The sequence below is a fragment of the Oryx dammah genome, unplaced genomic scaffold (assembly GCF_014754425.2).
Source record: "Oryx dammah isolate SB20612 unplaced genomic scaffold, SCBI_Odam_1.1 HiC_scaffold_20, whole genome shotgun sequence".
NCBI classification, from domain to species: domain Eukaryota; kingdom Metazoa; phylum Chordata; class Mammalia; order Artiodactyla; family Bovidae; genus Oryx; species Oryx dammah.
In genome coordinates, this window is record NW_024070204.1 from 14,147,403 (window position 1) to 14,166,002 (window position 18,600).

Below are 18,600 nucleotides of genomic sequence, written 5' to 3' on the forward strand. Positions count from 1 at the left end.
TGGTATTTTAAAAACTTGCTAGTTTTATAGTTTGGATAAACTTAAAAGGCAAATTCTGTGTTTACCTGATAGCTATTGCCTGGTTCCTTCAACAAGTCTTTATTGAGGGTCGGCAAGCAGCCGGCACTGTGAGTAGCAGTGATCTTGACAGAGTCCTTCTCTGGGGACCCTCCGGGGAAGAGCAATGGCTACTGTTACACACCGTCTCATGGACCATAGTAGGGAGTTTGGGCTTAAGTCCAAACCCAATAGGAAACTGTTAAGGGGTTTTAAACTGGGCTGGTGTGATCTGGTAATGTGAATATCAGTATCTGTGACATCTCATCAGGAGTAGGGGAAGACAGGGCAAAATACTTCATTCTATCTCTTTATTGTAAAAGATAGAAGTCTGGAGGCAAGCAAGATTATTCTGCTAGTCTCATACCATACATCTGAAAACATTTCCTTAGATATCTTTGCATTGAAAAAAAGTTCATCACAAATGCCTGAAATGTTTACTTTTTATTTAAATCAGTGAAGGTCCTGTAAATTGCATGACAACGAAGTCTTTATGAAGCACACCCTAGAGTTTCCATCTGGATTCCACAAAAGATATTTGGCTTTTAGGGTGAGTACAATAATTTTGTGAGACGGTAAATGAAGAAGGGCCTGGAGTGAATTGATGCACAGCTTGAAAGGTCAGATCCCTGTGACCCGTTCTTCCTTCAGACAAACATGTGACAGTCCCTGTCACTGTTGTGGGTGAAGCGATACCTTTGTACTACCAGAGTTCAGGAGAAGAAGTCTAGAGAATTTTACAGTTATGAATGAAGGATCTGTACATCAAGAAAGAGAATAGGGAGGGAACAACAGCTCTTGGTGAAATATTTGATCTATTTTGTCTAAAAGGCAAAGCTATTATATTTTCAAAAGCGAGGAGAGATTAGCTCCTAAGTTGCTGTATTCAAGAACTGTTCCAGTTCCAGGCAGGATTTATTTTGCTTAGTGTATCTCATTTTATACAAGCCAGACCTTTCCCTTCACTGGCTCCTGCAAACCTTAAGTTAGGTTATGACCGCAATTTATATGATAAAAGGGCTGTAAATGCAAAATTTAGGGAGAGTGATTTTTTTTTAATGCATAAAGCTTTGAAAAATACAATGTAGATTATAGATGGAAGCTAAATTAAAGTTTTTTTAAAAAGAAGAAAGACCTACCCTGTCATATGTTCATTGCCCAGAGCAAATTAAACTGTTTTCCAGGGTCTGGAAACCTTATCAGATTTATCATGTGGCTATATGTATAGCTTCTTACTTTTACTTGGTGGTGCTTTTTACAAATGTTACAATTCATCACTGTTAAAATGATTTCTTTATACTTATTCCACGTTTCAGAGTCAGTCTCTACAGGAAGAAATTGTAGCTTTCACATAGAAAAAAATACTTTTAGGATAAATTTTTTTTTCTTTTTTTTTTGACTGCTGCACATGGCTTGGGGGATCTTAGTTCCCTGCTGCTGCTGCTGCTGCTAAGTCACTTCAGTCGTGTCCGACTCTGTGTGACCGCAGAGACAGCAGCCCACCAGGCTTTGCTGTCCCTGGGATTCTCCAGGCAAGAACACTGGAGTGGGTTGCCATTTCCTTCTCCAATGCATAAAAGTGAAAAGTGAAAGTGAAGTCGCTCAGTCGTATCTGACTCTTAGCAACCCCATGGACTGCAGCCTACCAGTCTCCTCCATCCATGGGATTTTCCAGGCAAGAGTACTGGAGTGGTTTGCCATTGGTAGTTCCCTGACCAGAGATCAAACCCAGGCGCTCAGCAGTGATGGCATGGAGTCCTAACCACTGGACCACCAAGGAATTCCAAATTTTTTTTTTCTTGAATGCTACATTTTATCTTTGTTAAGCATGCATTTCTGCAGTTCTAACATTGATCATCAGGAGGAGCAGACAGGAACTCTTTGTCCCTTGTTGGTTCACATAATAGAATTCCAGTTGCATGGCCAGCATCAGGACCAGTTTGAACTGGTTTATGTCTTGGTGGTTTATGTTGAACTGGTTTATGTCTTCCTGGGTGGCTCAGTGGTAAGGAAGCTGCCTGCCAGTGTAGGAGAAACTGGAGATGTGGGTTCAATCCCTGAGTTGGGAAGATCCCCTGGAGGAGGGCATGGCAACCCACTCCAGTGTTCTTGCCTGGAGAATCCCATGGACAGAGGAGCCTGGTGAGCTACAGTCCATGGGGTTGCCAAGAGTCAGACACGACTGAGCAGGCATTTACCACGTTCTTACCTGACTTCTTTCTGTCTTTCTACTTTGCTGTGTTTGTCTTGATGGTAAGGTGGATGCTCCTTTTTGATACAGTTTGGTGGCTAACAAACCCCAGAGTTGTATTCCAGAGAGAGAAGGCGAATACCTTTCCCCTTACAACTGACAACTGTGGCCACTTACCTGCCCCTCTGTATCTGCCTGGTCAGTCACTGGGCAGTGAGGATGGGCTCATGTTGATTGGCTTAGGACAGGTGGAGCTTTCTGCTGGAGCCAGAGTTGAATTCACTGTCACGCAATCACGACAGAGCTGCCCAAAGCCAGAGGGGTGGGATGGATTCAGAGTGGGGACAGTCACCACCCTCAATGTGCTACTTTGGCCTCTCCTTCCTTCCAGTTCTGATGGAGAAGGATTCTGCTCTTTGTGAAGTACTACATTGCTGCCATTCACATTTTCTCATTTGCTTTGTGTTCAGAGATGCATCGTGTCAGGAAGGGTTGGTTCTCCTCCTATGAAATAGAAGAGAACTGTGGCTTCCCACTGTGGTTCCTAGGAAAGCTCCTCCTACCTCAAGGAAGGAGGAAGAGATGGAGGAAGAGAATAAGTATACTCTTAGGGAGCGTGTGGAAGGTAATAAAGTGGGATCTTTCATCTGGGGACTAAGAAGATCACACTGGGCAGGCCAAGTCCAAAGTCACATGCTCAAAGGCAAGACACGGCAGTGACATAAAGCAGCTGTGATTTGGTGACATAAATATCTGTGTGTACAAATATATTTGTATATTTCCCTAATGCCAGAGTATTTTTATGTATTGGTGTGTGTGTGTGTGTGTGCGTGCGTGTGTGTATGTGTCTGTATGTGTGTTAGTCACTAAAGTTGTATCCAACTTTCTGCAGCCCCATGGACTGTAGCTTGCCAGGCTCCTCTGTCCATGGAATTTCCTAGGCAAGGATACTGGAGTGGGTTGCCATTTCCTTCTCCAGGGGATCTTAGGGGATCTTTGCAATACAGGAATCAAATCTAGGTCTCTTGCATTGGAGGCAGATTCTTTATCATCTGAATCATCAGGGAAACCATATATATATATATTTATATATATACACACACATATACATGTATATAACATTATATATGATAATATATATGTATATAATTTTTAAATTTTATTTTTATTTATTTATTTGGCTGTGCTTGGTCTTAGCTGTGACAAGAGTGATCTTCGATCTTCATTCCTGGGTGCAGGATCTTTCGTTGTGGCATGTGAACTCTTAGTTGTGACATGTGGGATCTAGTTCCCTGATCAGGGATTGAACCCAGGCCCCCTGCATTGGGAGCTCAGAGTCTTAGCCACTGGAGCACCAGGGAAGTCCCATATATGTATTTGTTTATGTATAATTTCTATTCAGCAGAAGAAGGAAGAAGTTGGTTAAGAGCTCCATCTATCCCACCTGTCTGTTAACTTGCAGAATCTTGGTTTGTGGTTGTAAAGTGGTTTGTTGCTTGGCAAGAGGGTTGATCTCTTTTTGAGTCAAGGAGGAATAGAGGATGTGGGAGTAGAAAGGGTCTTGAAGATGACCTCCTCCAATGTCTCTCTTCCTGGTCCGAGGTGACATACTCTTTGTTGCTGAAAAGTCTTGAGTAGCTTCCTCAGGGCCACCCAGCTAGTCAGGGACTCATCTGAGCTTATCTGAGCATCTGACTTATCTGAGCATCTGAGATATGAGTTCTGATTTCTTCACTTAAGTGCTTTCTTACTCTTTAATGTCTGCATTTTCTTGGTGGTAAGGAAAGCTTGCTTGTTGTAATCTTCTTTGCCAGGCAGGGCAGTCTGAATTTATTTTAGTTCCCTTGACAGAATCTTGATGACATATTTGGTGACATAAATATGTGTGTGTACATATATATTTGTATATTTCTCTAACTTCTGCCCATGAGTTTCTAATAATTGGACATGTCAGATGTGAAACATAGTAAAATCCTAAAATTGTTTTGTGTTGAATAAGATTAAGATTTAGAATGCATACCCCTTCCCCTCCCCCTTTCACTATTGGTAGACTTACTGCTTATGTGTGAAAGGAGGATAGTGAAATGCCTTTTAAGCATTTATTATTCAGTGTTAGTCACTCAGTAATGTCTGACTCTTTGCAATTCCATGGACCATAGCCTGCCAGGCTCCTCTGTCCTTGGAATTCTCCAGGCCAGAATACTGGAGTAGGTAGCCATTCCCTCCTCCAAGGATCTTCCCAACCCAGGGATCGAACTCAGGTCTTCTGCATTGCAGGCAGATTCTTTACCATCTCTGCCAAAGTTATGGATTTTCACTAATTTATATAGATCATCATTGATATTTAAGGTAAACACATATAAGCATGCTTTGTATAAAATCCCTGAAGTCAAATGAGTGGCCACAAGATACAAAGGTCTATAATTGTCAGAGTGAACTGGGTTTGAGCAACCACAAAATATTGCTATTGAAAGGTACAGTTTGTATTTTCTCCATTCTTCTCCATCCTCAAGATCCTGCGGGAAAGTAACCTCTGTCACCAAAATGGCTTGATCATGGAATTGTGTCAAATGTGGTGCCTGGCACATGGGACATTGAATGAATGAGTGGGTGAATCAGAAGAGGTACTTATGACTTTATTCTCACTGAGACTCTTGATGTCAGGAAATGAGCATGTGGCTTTGAATTTGCCCTCAGATTCTGCTGAAACAGCCTTGAACTTCAAAAAGAACCCTTGTCTTTCCCTGCCCATATGGTTTAGCCAGGCATGGTCTTCTCATGATCTTTGGGGCACAGCAGCCCTTCAGAACTTTGATGCAAACTGTAGTGTTGTTATTAGCATAAAACTGTCTTCTGAATAACTTATAGTACGACTGAAATTCTTGTGCCGACGCACGTACCCTTTAGCCTGTCCATGGTCTGATCCTCTCATTACTCTGCTCAGAAACCCAGCTGTGAAGCACCATCTGTCAGCAGCAGCAGCAGCATCTGTCTTAGTGTCAGCTGACATCTGTGTTAGCTCTGGAGGCATTGCCTGAAGGCCCTTAGGTGGGTGTGAGTCTTGGGGGAGCAGGCTCCGCCTTAGTGCCTTTAGTGAAATATTGCCTGACCTTTTCAACTTAAAACTACCCGTGATGGTGTGCCAAGTGCTTGTTTTTTCGAACGCTGAAAGACTTTTTTAGGACTCCTGCATTCCATGATGCATTAAATCTTATGGCTAATCTTCCTTTTCCTCTCACAGTAATACTGCCATGCAGTGAGACTTGAATCAATGCTCAAATGATAGATTCAGGGTAGGATTTTCGGCTTTCTGCTTAATTCTGCAGAAAATAGTGCTGGAGAATCTACTGGGTTGAAGAGTGCCCTCCCCCTCTCTTCTTGAAACGTCAGAATGTGACTTGATTTGGGAATCGGGTCCTTACAGGTGTAATTATGAAGATGAGGGCACACTGGGCCTTCTTTGGTGGCTCAGATAGTAAAGAACCTGCCTGCAATTCAAGAGACCTGGGCTCGATCCCTGAGTTGGAAAGATCCCCTGAAAAAGGGAATGGCTACCCACTCCAGTATTCTTGCCTGGAAAATCCCATAGGCAGAGGAGCCTGGCGGGTAACAGTCCATGGGGTCACAAAGAGTCAGACATGACTGAGCAACTAACATACCACACTGGAGTCGGGTGGAGTCAATTCAGTAAGGCTGGTGTCCTTATAAGAAGGAATGAAGAGTCACATAAAAGGGAAGTGGCCATGTGAGGACTGGTGGAGACTGGCAATATGCTGCCACAAACCAGAGAATGCCAAGGATTGCTGGCAACTGGGAGGAGCTAGGAGAGAGGCAGGGAACAGATTCTCTCTAGAGCACGGCTCTTCTGGCACCTTAATTTCAGACTTCTAGCTTCCAAGATCATGGGACAACAAACTTCTTTTATTTTAAGCCATTTGGTTAGTGATAATTTGCTCCAGCATCCCGAGGAGCTAATACAGAGTACTACATAGCAGTAGTCCCCAACCCCCAGGCCATGGACCAGTATAGATCCGTGACCTGTCAGGAACCAGGCTGCACAGCAGGAGGTAAGCAGTGGGCAAGTGAGTGAAGTCTCATCTGTATTTAGGAGCACCAACCCTACTGTGAACTGTGCATGCCAGGGATCTAGCTTGCGTGTTCCTTGTGAGAATCTAATGCCTGATGCCCTGAGGTGGAGCTGAGACAGTGTTGCTAGCACTGGGGAGCAGCTGCCACTGTCTTCCATCATCCCCAGATGGGACCATCTAGTTGCCAGAAAACAAGCTTAGGGCTCCCACTGATTCTGCATTATGGTGAATTGTGTAATTATTTTATTATATATCATAATGTGATAATAGAAGTAAAGTGTACAATAAATGTAATGTGCTTGAATCATCCTAACACCATCTCCCCAACCCCCACCAATCTCTGGAAGAATTATCTTCCATGAAACTGGTCCCTGGTGCCATAAAGGTTGAGGACCACTACCATATAGTACGTCACCACTGCGAATATGTATGAATTTTGTAATTTCTGTTTTGTGCAGTCAACACATAGCTGTTATGTGAAGACTGTCTTTTGGTGTAACAAAGATTTAAGTGGTGCCCGTAGGAAGGTGTAGTGTTTATTAGGAAACACGATGGGAACAGGGCTCTTCCATTAGGAATACGTTTCCAGTTTATTTGCTCGGTGGATCCTTCACTCACTGATGCCAAGTCATTTAACACGTGGGTACCGAGTGAACATAGCATGCCAACCACTGTGCTTGCTTTAGAGAGTAGAGCAGTGAGTAGATACGTATGAAATCTACCTTCGTGAAGTTGAAAGTCCAGTAGAGCAGACATGATTGTTTATAATCAACCTACATAATTTTAACATCATTATAAAAGAAAACAGCAGTCACACCAAGCAGTGATGAAATTTTGTGAATCAAAGTGTTTGAGATGATCACTTAGTGATTTAAAACCTTATATGTTTAAAATGTTTAAACCTTAATGTTTAAAACCTTATACTGCATTTATGTTCAATTCTACTTGTGTATCTGTGTTTTACTTCCCCACCCAATGTAGACTGTCTTGTTTTTTTCTAGTGCTAATCACAACTCTTCACATACAGTAGATTTAGCATGTAGTTGTTGAATTGAATTGGATTATTGATTAATAATAAAAATAGGGAGGATGGTTAATAGTAGCTAACACCACTAAGTATCTATTATACGTGTATGCCTTATGAGCAATTGACTTATTGACTTCATTTTATTCTCATAGTTGTGCTATGAGTTTATATCTCCTAGTATTCCATTTTACAGGCTTTCTAGGTGGCACTAGCAGTAAAGAACTTGCCTGCCAGTGCAGAAGACATGAGAGACTTCAGTTCGATCCCTCGATAGGGAAGATCCCCTGGAGGAGGGCAAAACAACCCACTTCAGTATTCTTGCCTGGAGAATTCCATGGACAGAGGAGCTGGTGGGCTTCAGTTCGTAGGGTCGAAAAGAGTTGGACACGACAGAAATGACTTAGCATCCTTGCACGTCATTTTACAGGTGGAGAAATGGAGGTTCTTGGAAAGTAAGAAAGCTTCCTCCAACTCAACCAGCTCAGTTCAGTTCAGTCGCTCAGTCATGTCTGACTCTTTGTGACCTATGGACTTCCCTGTCCATCACCAACTCCTGGAGCTTGCTTAAAATCATGTCCATTGAGTCAGTGATGACTTCCAACCATCTCATCTTCTATCGTCCCCTTCTCCTCCTGCCTTCAATCTTTCCCAGTATGAGGGTCTTTTCAAATGAGTCAGCACTTTGCATCAGGCGGCCAAAGTACTGGAGATTCAGCTTCAGCATCAGTCCTTCCAATGAATATTCAGGACTGATTTCCTTTAGGATGGACTGGTTGGATCTCCTTGCAGTCCAAGGGATTCTCAAGAGTCTTCTCCAACACCACAGTTCAAAAGTATCAGTTCTTTGGCACTCAGCTTTCTTTATGGTCCAGCTCTCACATGCATACATGACTACTGGAAAAACCATAGCTTTGACTAGATGGACCTTTGTCAGCAAAGTAATGTCTCTGCCTTTTAATGTGCTGTCTAGGTTTGCCATAGCTTTTCTTCCAAGGAGTAAGCGTCTTTTAATTTCATGGCTGCAGTCACCAACTGCTGTGATTTTGGAGCCCAAGAAAAGAAAGTCTGTCACTGTTTCCATTGTTTCCCCATCTATTTGCCATGAAGTGATGGGACCGGATGCCATGATCTTAGTTTACTGAATGTTGAGTTTTAAGCCAACTTTTTCATTCTCCTCTTTCACTTTCATCAATAGGCTCTTTAGTTCCTCTTTGCTTTCTGCCATAAGGGTGGTGTCATCTGTGTATCTGAGGTTATTGATATTTCTCCCAGCAATCTTGATTCCAGCTTGTGCTTCATGCAGCCCAGCATTCCACATGGTGTACCCTGCATATAATTGAAATAAGCAAGGTGATAATATAAAGCCTTGATGTACTCCTTTCCCAATTTGGAATCAGTCATTTGTTGCATGTCTGATTCAATCAGCTAGATAGCAGCAAAGCCAGGTTGTGGTCCAGGCAGTGGGTGTTCAAACTGCATACACACTGCAAGGTGGCACCTCATGCTTTACTCACACTTATAGCCAGCCTGTTGAGTTCCCTGGATGGGTTTAAGGGAACTGTGTCAAAATCATGCGTCTTTCTTCTTTTTCTTTTTAGTAATCACAGCCTCCAGGAACAATGCAGAAAAGATTGGCTTTAACTGAAACTTTTGTCTAAGAATATGTTCTTTTCTTCACCAAGGTAAAGAGAGTGGCGCTGAGATGTAAAATGATTGCTGCTCGACTGAAATCATTTGTCCTGAATTCTTTCTGTCTTTAGCCTTTGGCTTCTAAGCTAACATCACTGAAATGATGAAGTATCCTGCAGGGTCCTGCGTGGTTGAGCCTGGGCTTGCATTTCACATCGTGGTTTCCCTTGTCTGGTGTTGGAGCGGGGACACCCCCTCCTGAGTTGTCTGCCTGGAGGCTGAAGCTCTTGCCTCTGCTAGAGAAGACATGGACTGTCCCCAAGAAGGAGAGAAAGGGGCCATCCCCAGGCATCCCCTGGCAGTCCAGCTCTAATCAGCGTCCCACAGGCTTTGGAAGAAGGAGCTGTGTTCAGCCGAGCTTTGCAGCAGTTGTGTGTTCAGATCCCAAAGCCCTGTGCTGCTCTGCTATTGTCTGTGATATGGGCCAGTTGGCAGCTCACCCCGGAAGCTGCCACAGGATTGGAAGTGAATGGCTCCGGAGGAGCTGCTGCCTCAGCAGTGGGATTGTCCATTTCTCTCCTGGAAGAACTCTGTGTACTCTGTTCTCCTGCCCTGGCTCCAGCCACAGACCTCAGGATCTGATTTCAGCTAGAAACAACAAGCACCAGAAGTTTCTAAGTTACAAACTGCCAGTACTGAAGCCAGGCCTCTGTCAAGGTAGCATCAGTCACAGTAGCTACAAGGTAGAAACATGCGAAGTGCCCATCAGTGTACCCTGAAACATGGAACATACACACAATGGAATATTATTTGGCCAAAAAAGGAGGGACGTACAACTTGGATGAACCACTGAAAATATAAGTGAAAAAAAAGCAAAGGATGAAGATTGCATGACTCTATCTATAGGAAATATCCAGAATAGGCTAATTCATAGAGATGCAAAGCAGGTAGAGATTACCAGGGACTGAAAGAGGGAAGGATAGAGATTTATGGGGCTGTGATACAGAATTTCTGTGTCAAGTAATGGAAAAGTTGTGGAAACAGTAGTGATGGGTGTACAACACTATGAGTGGATATCTCTGAACTGTACAAGTAAAAAATAGTGAAGACAGCAAATGTTATGTTATATTTATTTTTAAAAAATATTGAAAGAATGTCAGCACCCTGAAGCAAATCTTGCATTTCTTAGCAAAGAGGAAAATGCTGAAAATTGCCCTAGGTTTTTCTCAGGATGGACATAAACCTGTGAGAGCTGTGGCCTCTTAGGAGAACGGCCTGGCATATGGCAGCATAATGTAGGTGCTCAGTTAACCAATCTTTGTCTCTGCCCCAGATCACCCTCCAGTTACAACTGTGAGTCCTGATCATTGAGCCTGAGATCACTTGTTAGGTACTTTGGGAAAAAGGGAGTAAAGAAAGTTCCAGTTAGGACATTAAATGGCTTGATAGGAAAAAAAAAAAAGACTCAAAACATGACTCTGAGCTCTCTCTGTTTCTTTTCCATTCTCACTGTTGTGCTCCTTAGATTGTGCTTTCAACCCTCACCAGGAAAGACCAAAAAATAGGAGAAGCAAAGCAAAGGACACCATCTACTGTTTTCAGCTCACAATAAAGTGAAACAGGGTCCTGGTATTTGATACCTCCTCATTTCACTCTCCATCAATATCTCCAACTCTGGAGAACTCATCTATAAAATTCTCGTTGGCCTGAAAGAACTAATATGCTTCAAGAATATGTGTTCAGTTTCTTTCCAAAAGCTAATATGCACCTGAGCCGGGGATTAGGCCAGATCATTCTTTGAGATAACTAATATTATTATTCTGTACATACAGACGTTTGAACCATGGATCAAAGAAGATAAGAAACTATCTCAAGATAACAATCAGGAAAATAACAGTGAATTCAATACACAAACATGACCCACTGCTCCCTTGATCTAATTCTGAGAAAAAAGAATTCTCTTTCCTTTGGTGTGGACATTTGATATTAAATAAGGTTCTCAGGGTGTACCTGCAGCAGCCACTTGGAATCAAGTGGCTACCTGAAAGAAACAGGCATAAAGGGCTAAGGCCCCCACCACATGTGTCCACATGCTCCTTTGTGCATTTCCTGTCAGGGGTCCTTGACCGAAATCCACAGGAATGAATTTGATGCATCTAATCTGGCATTGATAAAGGGAATTAATTTTGCAAGGGATTTATTGGACTCTTAAGAATGTTAGAAAGCATAGGAGCCCACTGATTCTTTTTTGTTATGTACTGATTGATCTTTTCTCTCCCCCCCTTTGCCTTCCTCATGTTGTCAATAAATAACAATGGAACGTCTGTCTTGTTTTAAACATCTGCTTTTGCACAGTCGGCCTGGGCACTGGGAAAGAGAAAAGAAAAGATACTTAGTGTTGCAGTTTTATACATGGAGATTTTTATATTAAAAGAGATTTGAAATCCTGTTCAAATAGGATCCTCATTTAATGAACATCTTTTCAGACATTGGGAGAACCTGGTACCCTCTAACAGCCTGAAGGGATCTGTGATTGGGATCAAATTCTTCGGCTAACATGCTTAGGTTAACAGTGCACCTCAAGTCCCTGAAATGATGGACCCGCTGGCTAATTTGTCCATATGGTGGTTGAGATTCACAGAAGTGTATGCTCACCTGTTACAGGCAACACCTACCAACCTCAGTGCATTGTTAGTCTTCGCTTTCTTTGATGTTTATATATTTGATACCTAATTATTTGTTCAATTGCCCTCATTTAGGCTTCTAGCCCGCTTGGGAGGAAATTCAATAAAGAGCAAAATTTTACTTTACCAAATCCGACCGGCACAGTTTGGATATGCTAACCACCCCTAATGGGGGTTTTGGCCATTGATCAAATAAACAAACTTTCATGTAGCAGTTGGATAGAGAGCAGAATTGCCAACTTTGTTTATGCTTGAGGGATTTTTACTAGATCTATAACGCATGTAGAATTTAATTTATAAGCATACATAATATTTATTTGCTATTATATATGCATATATAGTCAAATTATAATTAGTGTTTTACATTTTATTTCTTACTTCCTGATACAAATTGAACTGTGATCATTGGGTCAATATTAAACGATCATGCAGTGGACTCTCTCCAGGACCGGATGTGACTGAATGCCTTTATAAACCATAGCTCATAGCAGCCTCTCTCTCCGTGAGAGGTGGGAGTATAATTCCCCTATTTTTAATAGAGGAAATGAGTAGTTGGTTTTTTATTTGTTTTTATCTCTGTTTTATGGATGAAAGGCAGTGAAGCTTAGAGAGTCTGACAGATCTTCTTCCAGGCATGGTGCCTGGCAAATATGGATTTTCAATTCCTGTGGGTCTGACACCGTGGTAGAAAGTTGTCTGTGTCAGCCTGGCCAGGCCATAGTACACAGTTATGGAATCTGACTTCATCTGCTGTTTTAGTTGACTTTAAGTTTACCTTTGATAATGACCATTGATTGGACAGTGGGCCTTCAGTCCAATCACTTTAAGGCCTTTAAAGTAAAATGTGAAGTTTATTGGAAAATAAATAGTTTTGCCTCAAGGCTGCAGCATTAACTCCTACCTGAGTTTCCATCCTGCTTGCGTGCCTACCCTGCGTACAGATTCCCAACTTGTGAGCTCCAACTATTCTGTGAGCCAATTCCTTTAAATCTCTTTCTCTTTAACTCTGTATCTATATATAGTATATTATATGTATATGTGTATGTATAATATAAATTGTAAATATATAATAATAGATATTTTATAATGTATATTTTCAATATATATCATCCCCTGGTGGCTCAGAGGTTAAAGCGTCTGCCTGCAATGCGGGAGACCTGGGTTCGATCCCTGGGTCAGGAAGATCCCCTGGAGAAGGAAATGGCAACCCACTCCAGTATTCTTGCCTGGAGAATCCCATGGATGGAGGAGCCTGGAGCGCTACAGTCCACGGGGTCGCAAAGAGTTGGACACGACTGAGCGACTTTACTCACTTTATTTTCAATATATATGTGTCATATATATATGTATAAATATTGGATTGGCCAATATTTATATGGGGTAATGGAAAAATCCAAATGAACTTTTTGGTCAACTCAGTATCTCATATATATGAATATATGAAAATCCCATATATATATATACTATAGAAATGATTCTATAATTTCCCCTGATCCTGACATGTATCCTAATGGGAGATATTTACACTTTTATCAGTTCTGTTTCTCTGGAGAAGCCTGACTGATACACACAGCAAAGCCTGGGCACCATGACATCCATTTGTATAAAGTGCAAGAGGTTTGCATCTTCACATTACCAGGAGATGAAACAAGATTTAGTTTGAGTGACTTGTTCATGGATATGTATGTGGCTTGGAAATGGTAGAGCAGGGTTTTGAAGCCAGAGACTCCAGATATAGTACTTGAAACATTCAAAAGCACAGATCATTCCAATTGCATGAGAAACTGGCAGCCATGATGGATACAGGACAGAGTGACTGATAGGTGTGATGGTCGCCAAACTGAGCACTTTGCCTGGTACTCCTGTGTTCTCGGTATGGCTTTCTGCAGAGGTCAAGGCATTGGTCCCCAAGAGAAACTACTGCGTGCTTCTCCCCCTGCGTGTGAAATGGGTAGAGATGACGGGAATGACAGAATTGTTTCAGAGCGATAAGTCATGAGTGATGTACAGTGGCAAGAAGAAGCAATAGCCATTTGAGGTCCCTGCTCAGGTGATATCACCAATGAACTTGGATTCTTCCATTACTCTCAACCTTAGCAAACAAAATCCTGAAGCTCTTTCAACACAAGCCCATTTGTGCTTTTCTACATTGTCCTTTCATAGACTGTAAACTCCCTCCACCCAACTGGGTTATGTACCACTGTGCAGAGAAGACTATTTGAAAACAGTGTTTCTCAGCTGCGTGTAAGAATCTAGATCATAATTTGTGGCATGAAAAGAGTTCATTTGGGATGTAATTAACTGGGCATTGTTTTAGTTTTCTATTGTCGTGTAACAGATTACCATGAATTTAGCAAAGTTTACAACAAAATACATCTATTCTTTCACTGTTTCCTTGGTTCAGAATTCAGGGCTTGGGTCAGCTGGGTCTTTTGTTCGGGATCTTGCAAAGCTGTCATCAAGATGTTGGCCTGGTCAGCTATCTCATCTGAAGTTGGATCCTCTTCCAGGCTCATGTAGGGTTGGTAGAATTTATCTCCTTGCAGCTGTAGCATGCATGATGGTTTGCATCTTCAAGACAAGGAGGAAGAGTCTCTCTCCTCTAGGCTCTATAAAGGGTTTACTTAGGTATTTAGGTCAGGCCCACCCAGGATAATCACCGTTTTGATTAAAGTCAATGCTATAGGAAATTTAATTACATCTGTAAAACCCTCTTACCATTGCCATGCCCTATGGTTTAGTAACAAATTGCAAATTCTGTCCACACATAAGGGGAGCAGGTTACCAAGGGCATGGGCACTGGCTTAGCCTGTTCAGGCTGCTTACAACAAAATACCATAGACTGGGTGACTTATAATGTTAACAGATATTTAATTCTCACAGTTCTGGAGGCTGAAAAGTCTGATATCAAGGTGTCTGGTGAGGAGCTGCTTCCTGGTTCATAGATGGCCATCTCTTCCCTGTGTCCGTACATGATAAAAGGACAGAGGGGCACTCTGGGGTCTCTTCAATAAGGGCACTAATCACACTCATGAGGGCTCTACTCTCGTGATCTAATCACCTCCAAATACTATAATCACCTCCTAAAACTATCATACTGGAGATTAACTTTTAACACAGGAATTTTTGGGAACACGGCCATTCAGTCTGCAGCAGGTACCGTGGAGATCATTTCAGAATTCTGCCCAGTGGTCACTGGCACCTCCCTCCTTATACAGTGTGTGTCCTATTTGTAGACTTTCATTCCCTGCTGGCTCAAATGGTAAAGAATCCACCTACAGTGCAGGAGACCCAGGGTCAATCCCCAGGTCGGGAAGATTCCCCTGGAGAAGGAAATGGCCATCCACTCCAGTATTCTTGCCTCGAGAATCCTGTGGACAGAAGAGCCTGGTAGGCTATAGTCCGTGGGGTCACAAAGAGTCAGACATGATTGAGAGACAAAATGTTCAGCAGTATTAATGTATTGACATATGTTCAGATTTAAAGTTAGAAGAGCAGAAAGTCAGTTGTCAGCTGAGGTTAGGTTATTTAGGCCAGGATTTCCCACGTTCAGCCCAGCTGATGCTCTGGTCTGGATTATTTTTTGAAAGCTGTGGGGTGCTGTCATACACACTGTAAGGCATTGAGCAGCTTCCCTAGTCTCTACCCACTAGATGCCGGTAGCACACCTTCCCCCACTGGGACAATTAAAACGAAACCAGTCCTTGCCAGATGTCCACTGGAGGAGGAGGCATCCCCATTTAAGAAGCCCTGCATTAGAAGAACAAAGCAGGTTTTTTGTTTGTTGTAATGAAGAACCCATTAAATTAGGGAATTTGTTTTTTTAAGGCAATGCAGCTGTTTGGAGCCAGCAGGCTCTTGCCCCTTGGATGATGCCTCATTCCTAGATTTGCTTTTGTCATTTACCAGAAAATGTATAGTTTATAGTTGCAAAGAAAAAATAATACTGTAGATGTGACTCCCACTCATACTCTCTTGTTCACATATATGCCAAAACTATATTACGTTATCATGTTTGACAATACCTTATAATCATCTGAGTTTATAGTCAAGCCATATTATAATAGGGCTTTAGCTCTGTTATGGCATGGGTCAGATATTTCCCCAAAGATATTTAATGCATGAGGCCAGAAAACTAATAAACTTCATTCTTAGTGTTACGGCTCCTTTCTTGGAAACGAGTGATATGGCTTGGTGTGAGATGGAATGGAAGGCACAGTCTAGTTCTGAAATGACAATATTCAAAAGCTCCTCGTTCTTGTTTTCTCTAGGCAAAGGCAGCTCAAGCATCTCATCCGACGTGAGTTCAAGTACAGATCACACGCCGACCCAAGCCCAGAAGAATGTGGCTACCAGCGAAGGTAGGCATCTGGTCTTCATTATCTCCTGTGCTCTCGTTACAGTGCTGGCTGTATTTGGAAGACACATAAAATGTGTGAGTCTCAGATCTGTTCTGCTCAGTGGGAGCATATGAGATTCTCAAAAAATGGGAAGGCCAAGGTTTTCTCTTTTATTGCATTGTTGTCAATGTCTACTAAAGTTGTTTTGGTGCAGTTTAAGGTAAATGCTGTTATTTTATCAAAATATAATAGGCCGACTTTTGGGAATGTTTATGAATGATGTCTTGTTTTTCAGTATGGGAAACATGATTGTAAAATCCTTCCGCTCTAGTTGAAAGTTCCTGCAAGAACTTTTGAAATAGGCACACCTGGAATTTGTGATTTTGATAATGGGAAAGTCATAGTTGTGTGATTTGTAGAACCTGAACCAGTCCCCAATATTGGGGAGTAGGAGAAGAGGTTTGTTTGATTCTTTAAAAAGATTAAGTGAGAATTCCTGCTTGTCAAAACAAAGATGGGTTGCATTGGTGTTCTTGATGAAGAATTTGACTATATGTAGTAACAGGTGTTGGAATTTAACTGCTTCCCAATAGTTGAGAAGCTTTTCAGTTATCCTTTTTTGTTTGAGTGTGGAAATAATTGATTCTGTAGTAGTTATTTGGTAAAAAGTTGACTCAGTTATGGACTCAGCTCCTTTTATGTTAATATGAAACACACAATTACATGACTTCTTTTTTGCAGAAGAATTCTTTCTAAATGAATGGTTGAATGAAGGTCTGTGGAAGACATGAATGCCATTTGTAATGAAAGACTTGTGGGGTGTCAGCTGATCCCTCATGGCAGTATATAGAGCCTACTTTCCTGATGCATACAGGGTGTTGTGGAAATGCATTTCCAGTCCTTGTTTCAGAAGCTTAGTTTCTGCTGTTTATAATATCAGAAAGTGTACGCATAGCCTGGTGTTGGTCGTTTGAGCTGTTAGATTGTTCTTGGTCTGCACTACACGTTTTACATTAATGATGATGGTTTACTCCTGTTGTGTGTGTCTTCTTTGGGTATTCTTTGACTTGGGGTGTTTCATATAAAAGTTAACTTCTCTGAGTTAATTATCCCCAGACTGATGGATAAATATATTTTACCACTGGGTTGTATTCCTTTGTGTTTAATGCCTTAGCACTGTTTTACCACAGTGTATGGCAAACGGATTGGTGTGTTCTTCTCAATGCAGTAAAGAATCAGGTAGCAGTCCAAACTTAATTTTCTGCCTGTTAATTCAAATGTGGGGATTAAATTATTTTTGAAATTCAGTTAAGGTAATGTGCGAATCAGGTGAATTGATTCTAGCCAATGGATTTAAGTTCTCTTATTTTTTTCTCCGTTTCAGAAGTAGAAAATGCAAGAATATATGAGCTATGTTGCCAAGGTTGGGACTATGGGATTTCAAGCATTTAAAAAATGTCTGCTTTTTATGCTTCAAAATAAACTATAGGGACTCAAATTTTTCATTTCTATTTTGCCTTTTTCTTAGGAAGATGCTTTTGGTGTAGGCTCAGCCAGTGTTTTAAACATTTTGGTCACAGTGCATTTTCAGGAGAGAAAAACAAAAAACTGTGATATTCATATGAAACAGAATTTTTAGCAACTGGGCTAAATTGGTATGAAGTTTTTTCTGAAGTCTTAAATGGAAGCACTTCATCCTACTATCCACTTTTTGCTTATCTGAAAAAAATTTAAAAGAATGCACTGTTTTGCTATTTATTTGCATGAATCCTTTTTGTTGCTGTTTTTCCATCAGTGAAAATTTTTAAATGTTACAAAATGAATTTGATGTGGATATTAGTTGCATTAAAGTGTGTTTCAGGGTTGTTTGCCACAGAATGGCCTCATACTATGGGTCTATTTTTTCAAGATGGAAGCGTAATAGCCAGTGCCCATTTCCTCAGTTTACAGATGACAGAGCCCAGGTCCACCTCTCAGGAGAAGTGATCAGAGCATCACATTCTCTGACCTCCACAAGGTGGATTTACCTGTTTCGTGTCGGTTTCCTCCTACCGGAAAATGCCTAGGTGACCTCGCTCTGCAACACACGGCAAAAGAAAACAAAAGGTGGACACTGGTTTCCTACACGCGCCACAGAAGAGCATATTGAAAATGCTTCTTTGATTCTTTCTCCACAGTTTTCTAGAACTATATTTAACCTTTGCTATTAAACCAAATTGAATGTGTGGTTGCCCGGTTTTTCCGAAGCTGTTTGATTATGGTTGTTTTCTTCAGTCCTTTGACCCTGTTATGATTTTTCTCCTTTGAATTCAAGGATATTGTCTTCAGGAAGCGTAGCGAGGATCCTCAGTTTAAGAGTCTGAGTGATACTGATTTCTAAACATGGTATCTATTGTGGAGGATAATATTCAACTTTCCTGCAGCTTTTGAAATCTGTGGCCATCCCTGTAATAGCTGGGTTTGGAAGCATTCTGGAGCAGTGTTGGACTTCTCCCTGATGGGCTGGATGGGGAGGGTGTTACATCGTTCCCTGGGTAGTGTGTGTGTGTGTGTGTGTGTGCATGTGTGTGGGTACATACATGAA

At 41.6% G+C, this 18,600-nt stretch overlaps 1 protein-coding gene across 1 annotated transcript in view; it reads left to right on the forward strand.

Annotated features, from left to right (window-relative positions):
- FBXL7 (F-box and leucine rich repeat protein 7) overlaps positions 1-18,600 on the forward strand; it is a 450,930-nt gene that overhangs the window by 109,615 nt on the left and 322,715 nt on the right. The window contains exon 2 of the mRNA XM_040262474.1: positions 15,948-16,037. Coding sequence (XP_040118408.1) covers positions 15,948-16,037 — 90 coding nt within the window. The remainder of the gene's footprint in view (positions 1-15,947; positions 16,038-18,600) is intronic.